Genomic DNA, 6,000 nt, shown 5'->3' on the forward strand with positions numbered 1-6,000 from the left:
GGCATAAGGGTTGCGTGAATGCAAGCACTGTCATAGCATGTTGGTTCTGATACATGAGATGAGCATTAAGTGTTGCCAAGGATGATTCCTGTCAGGAGAGACAGGGAATGGAACAGCTCAAGATTTCCTCATGTGCAGACTAGCCTGTAAACTATTCAAAAGTATTTCTAGAAGTTTCCATTTTAGACCTTTACTGAGCATAAGGTACTGAGATTGTGTGTTGCAATATTGCTGATTGATACGCACGATAAGTATACCCGTTAGCAGAACATATTTTTCTATATCATATTTTTATGCCGTAACATCAAATTGGGGCTCCTACTGAGCTTACAAAACATCCAGATGAAAATATTATGGAGTCCATTTTAGAAAATAATTTGGTTAGTCTTGCGTTTTAATGTTTTAAAAACCCCAAAACCAAAAAAAACCCTGCCTGATGTCTTTTGGCTTATGAACCACACCAGGTAGTTATAGAGAGGACAGTGTTCTTACATACAGATGATGACCATTCAGGGATCCAGCGAATTGTGAATGAGGGGTGTGCTAAGGTAGGGAGGGGCAGCCGGGGAGGAGTGAGAGGCTGGAGGGGAAGGGTGGTTGTGGTTGGGTACCGTGCTCATATACAAAGTTGGTCACAAACGATGAACAAAGAAATAAATACAAGAAAGGCAAACTCTGGTACTATGTGGAAACAATGAAGGAAGAATGGCATTGTTTTCATTCCTTTGTGTGTTCTGTGTACATCCATCTTACCCTCCTTTACCCTCGCCTTAAAGAGTTTTCTCTTTAATACTACTGGGGCAAGAGTCAGGGGATTCTTATCTCAAAAGCACTTTGTCTTTGCTGCTTGAACTCAGGTCTTGTGGTCAATGAGCTTTGTCAGCTGTTTCCTTCTGTTACCTATTGTCTGTAAGTATCATAATTCTTCAGAGGCTAGTTATTTGGTTAAAAATGAAAAATTCAGAACCTTTAAAGAATGTTCTCTATAGATGTACTAGCGATTGTTAATCAATACACCATCATAGTCTACACATTTAAAATTAGATGTTTCTTTCTTGGACTATTAGTGAGCCTGGACCCAAGTATATAATCTTGCCTTTTTAAAGATACTGCAGTTGTAGTCTCCACTGATAAAAGCCCAAGCATGTGTTGATTGCGGATAAAAACCTGTGAACATTGTCTCCTAAATAGGTCTTTAATGATGGAGATAATTTCTCCTGAGATTTGAACAGCACTAATTTGGTATTATTAGAAGAACTTACAATTTTGCTCCTATTTTCTAGGCTAAGGGCTGTGGAACAGTAGAGAGATTTTTGAGGACTCATTACTTCATAATTGGCCTTTCTCTTTCTCAGAGAGATATTACAGTTTGAAAAATGGGATTCAGCCTTTTTTAGACCAAGGGGAAATTGGGCTGGTCAGGAAGCATATTTTTATGTCATATTTTTTTATGTGTTAGAGTAATAAGCTTGGGCTCTTATGGTGACTGCAGGACATTCAGATTTAACAAAGTAGGGAGTCTAAGACTGTATGTAGTCAGTCTTTAGGAACAGGGACAGAAATTAAGCACAAGGTTAATTTATATATGAACAATGCAAGAAACATCTTCAGGTGGATTCCCTCCTGCCTGTCTGACCCCAGCTTTCATCCAATATCTTTAGAGTAGGCTTGTCTGTTTGTTTTTAATTTCTCATTGCCCTGCACTGATACTAGACACACATAATAAGAAGCCCTTCCTTGCACACCCTATCCCACCCCATCTCTCTTCTTTAGCTTCTCAAATCTTCCCTCTAGCAGCTTAATTTACTGGTCTGCATTTTTCTTAGATCCAGCACAAACCTTCAGTTTTGTTTGCTTGCTTGCTTGTTGGTCCTGCAAGATTAAGATGTGTTTGAGTTTAAATTGTCTTTTTCCTTTTGTTTCGATAGGAGCTACTATCTAAGAGGCAGCTCCTCCTAGCTCAGTGAGCTTTGGGGAAATCTCTGGGAATATTTAATATACTTCCAGAGCTTCTTTGACAGTGTAGCGGCAGGTGGAAGCACAGTGAACTTAGGCGTTAGGTTTTGACAAGTACCAAAAGGTCCTGATCTTCTTAGATGTAGTGTGACATTTTTTTTTTTTAAATTTTAACCTCCTTATCCATGAAGCAGATATGTTAATACCAAACATGTAAGATTTCTGTAAAAGTTAATCAGACAATGCTTGTAAAAAATTGTAGTTGTTTGGAAAGTGTTTGTAGGCACCACTGCTATGACAGAAGGTCACATGTGTTGTAGTTCAGACGTTGGTCTGGGCTACTTGGTTCAAATCCTGAACGACAAGTCACTTCCCATCACTGTCTTGAGTGGCACCAGAGCAGTTCTACGGTGTTGCTAGAACACGAGCAGAATGGGAGCTGTCAAGTGAGTCTTAGCTGCACATCAAAGGTGATGGTACTGCTCCACAGGCTTTGGGAAATGGAGAGGCTTAAAGCACAACCTCTAACTCGATGCTACCCTTCCACACCACAGAATGGCTGTGTAACCCAAATCCCATTGTTGAGTTATTCGGTGCCTTACTTGCCTCCCCCAGCAGGTGAGGGTAGTGATGAGGATAGCACCTGTCTTAAAGTGACAGCTAACTAAGTACGCAAAATTCGACTCTGTCCGGTGTGGAGCATTCACTGTGCTGACGGCTGTGCTGACGGCTGTGATCTTCCCCTCCGGAGCCCTAATTGAGATCCTTTCACTTGTGTAGTTAGTATTTCTGGTTCGCAGTTCTCCCAACTAATTCTGTCGCCTCTGGACACACCAAGACCCCCATCTCCTCACTCCAGTTGTCAAAATTATCTGAAGGGTCAATGTGCCTCATCCGTCACTGAATTTATTTATTTATTTTTTTAAATCTTGTTTAATTTCTAGGAAAATCCCATTGGTTTTTCAATAGGAATTCTTTTTTTGTTTGTTTGTTTTTCAAGACAGGGTTTCTCTGTGTAGCCCCGGCTGTCCTGGCTCTGTAGACCAGGCTGGCCTCGAACTCAGAAATCTGCCTGCCTCTGCCTCCCAAGTACTGGGATTAAAGGTGTGCGCCACCACTGCCGGGCTCAATAGGAATTCTTATCAGCTGTCAATGCAGTACTCTCTATTCTTGGTGACCCTCCTAGGTGCGGACCTAGGCCTGTTTCTTGCCTGTGCTTTCAAAAGGATGCTATCATCTTATCCTAGGGATAGGAGTCATCAGCCTTCCTGCAGTGAAGAGGAGTAGTGATTCATATTTGCTACTCATTGTATTTGTAGCAAAAGCCCTGGCTTCTATTTATTTAAAATTAATTGAAACAATCTGGGTAACTCTTCTGTAAATCTGTCATCATCAGGAATTTATCATCTCAACTCTAGTCTACAAAGTCAGTCATTCAAAGTGTGTTATAATTGTTATGTCTTCCTTGTTAACAAACGTCATAGAGGCAAGTGCAGGGTAGGGAATGCTGGCCCTCTGGACCCAGCAGGGCCACTGACCAGCGTGGCTAAACCATCACTCTTGGAAGCCAGGCTATATGATACAGGAAAGTCTGATTTTTTTTTTATATTAAAGTGATAAAACTAAGACATGATTTTGATGCAATGAGTGATGAATACTTTAATCAAATATAAAATCTTATTAGATGTCCTTCACTAAATAGGTTATGCTTAAATTCACATCTTCACACATGCCAAGTTTTAAATTATTGTGTTTAGAGTTTGATGGCTAATTACATTTCTGAAGACATGTCTTCCGTCTCTCCACCTTAACTAGAACAATGAGAACGAAACCGCCCTCCACTGTGCAGCGCAATACGGACACTCGGAAGTAGTTGCGGTTCTTCTAGAGGAGCTCACGGACCCCACGATTAGGAACAGCAAACTCGAAACACCGCTGGACTTGGCGGCACTCTACGGGCGACTGAGGGTGGTGAAGATGATCATCAGTGCACACCCAAACTTAATGAGCTGTAACACTCGGAAGCACACACCGCTCCACCTAGCAGCCCGCAATGGTCACAAGGCCGTGGTCCAGGTGCTGCTGGAGGCGGGGATGGACGTGAGCTGTCAAGTGAGTTGGGAGGCTGTGCATTTAAAGGGAATGCTGCTGTCCTGAGTGCTTTTGAGACCGTGAGGGGATTTAAAGCCTAAGTTCTAACTGTGTGATAAGTAAGAGGGCTTCGGATTATTAGTAGATGGAAGTTGTGGGCAGTACCATGTGGAATTGTTTTCTTTATCTGGTGTTTTTACCTACAGCCTGGTACACTTACAGAGTGAGGCAAAACTTAGTGAATGAATTTAAACATTCTTATTTATTTTATTCTTTGAAGATTTATTATTGTTATTTTATGTATATGAGTGTTTTAACTATGTTGTCTGTACATGCCTGGTGCAGGGCATTGGATCTGCTGGAGCTGGAGTTATATATATATTTGTGATTTGCCATATGGGTGCTAGGACCAAAATTATAGTAGCAAGTGTTTGTGATGCCTGAGCCATTTCTCTAGCCTCCAGTGTTAATACTTTTAGTATATATTCACAATGTATATTATAGTATATGTAGTATATATTTAGTGCATATTTTGTATATCTCCACAATAACACTTTGAGTATTATATTCACAAGGCTAAGCATACTGATCCATTTAGAATCCAGTGGTCCCAAATGTCCTATGAGATGGAGTACTATCAGTTTCCAGTGATGAGAATAGAAATTAGGTCTAAAAATCTTGTCTCTCAGACACAGCTGATAAAACCAGAATGTCCATTTAGATTTACTGATTAAGTTCTAGGCCTCTTACCAATAAAATTTACCATCTGTACAAAGTAGTGACCAATCACTATGCCCACAAAAGACTCTGAAAAAAAAGTATTGAAAAAAAATTGATTTGAGCATTTTAAAAATTATTTTATGTGCATGCATATATTTGTGTGTTGTGTGTGTGTGTAAGGAAGGAAGGGTGGGAGGGAGAGAAGGAGAGAGGGAGGAAGAGAGAGAGACAGAGACAGAGAGAAAGACAGAGAGAGAATATGAATGTCAGTTAGTTACAGGAGGATGGGTAAAGGGTTATTTATACAACATGGGCAGCTTACTTGCAGTCACATCATTGATGAAATGTTTCTCTTTCTCCAAACAACCATTATCCGTCTATAAATCCTCAGGAAGCAATTAGGCTGCAGCTCCTATTAGCAACTGTTAGCTTCCTTAAAGTCTCCAAGGAGGGGGTCAGGCCCTGTTAGGCCTTCCTCCTTCTGTGACTGAAACGTCACATGGCCAATCTCGTGAAGGTCCTGTGCAGGTGATCTAGGCTGCCATGTCTTAACGAGCACAATGGCTGTGTCATACCCAGAGGACAATGATCCACAACACTCCACCCTTCGTCTGGCTCTCACATTCTTTGTTTCCCCCTCTTTGGGAATATTTCTAAAGGTGTGAAAGGGTTGATGTAAATGCCCCGTTTTTTTGGCTGAGCAGTCAATAATCGCTTCTTTTCAGAACTTTAAGCAATCATAAGCCTCTGCAGTTACTACTGCCCACTGTAAAGAGAAGCTTCTCTGAGGAAGATGAGCAGAAGCACTGACGTATGTGCATAAGCACCATTATTTGGAAGGTAATTTGACTAGAGCATACTGTCTGTTTGGCAGAACAGCAATGGTCTTTCCCTGCTGTGTCCTGTTACCACACTAGCAGCGCCAGGTGTGAATTCCTGCCTATAAATAGTTAGAGAGTGGTTGGTTGCCCCTATAAACAGTCATACCAGTGGGTACATCTTGCATGAGTGGTAGATAGTTGTCTTAGTTATTTTTCTATTGCTGTGCTGTGGCACCATGACTAAGGCAATTTGATAAATATTTATAGGGCTGTACAGATTCAGAGGATTAATTTATTCTATGTCCATCATGGTAGGGAGTGTGGTAGCAGGCAGGAATGCATGGTGCTGGAGCAGAAGTTGAGAGTGCACATTTGAGACTGCAACCCCAAGGCAGGGGGGTGGGGGGGAGAG

At 41.3% G+C, this 6,000-nt stretch overlaps 1 protein-coding gene across 9 annotated transcripts in view; it reads left to right on the forward strand.

Annotated features, from left to right (window-relative positions):
- Anks1b (ankyrin repeat and sterile alpha motif domain containing 1B) overlaps positions 1-6,000 on the forward strand; it is a 1,082,674-nt gene that overhangs the window by 198,148 nt on the left and 878,526 nt on the right. For 7 of the 9 annotated variants that reach the window (XM_031349133.1, XM_031349134.1, XM_031349137.1 and 4 more), the window contains exon 4: positions 3,772-4,068. In XM_031349133.1, the coding sequence (XP_031204993.1) occupies positions 3,772-4,068 (297 nt within the window). Of the gene's footprint in view, positions 1-3,468; positions 3,542-3,771; positions 4,069-5,512; positions 5,608-6,000 lie in introns of those variants that run through there. The other 2 variants (XM_031349141.1, XM_031349142.1) reach the window with 2 other exon arrangements.

The sequence above is a fragment of the Mastomys coucha genome, unplaced genomic scaffold (genome assembly GCF_008632895.1).
Source record: "Mastomys coucha isolate ucsf_1 unplaced genomic scaffold, UCSF_Mcou_1 pScaffold4, whole genome shotgun sequence".
NCBI lineage: Eukaryota > Metazoa > Chordata > Mammalia > Rodentia > Muridae > Mastomys > Mastomys coucha.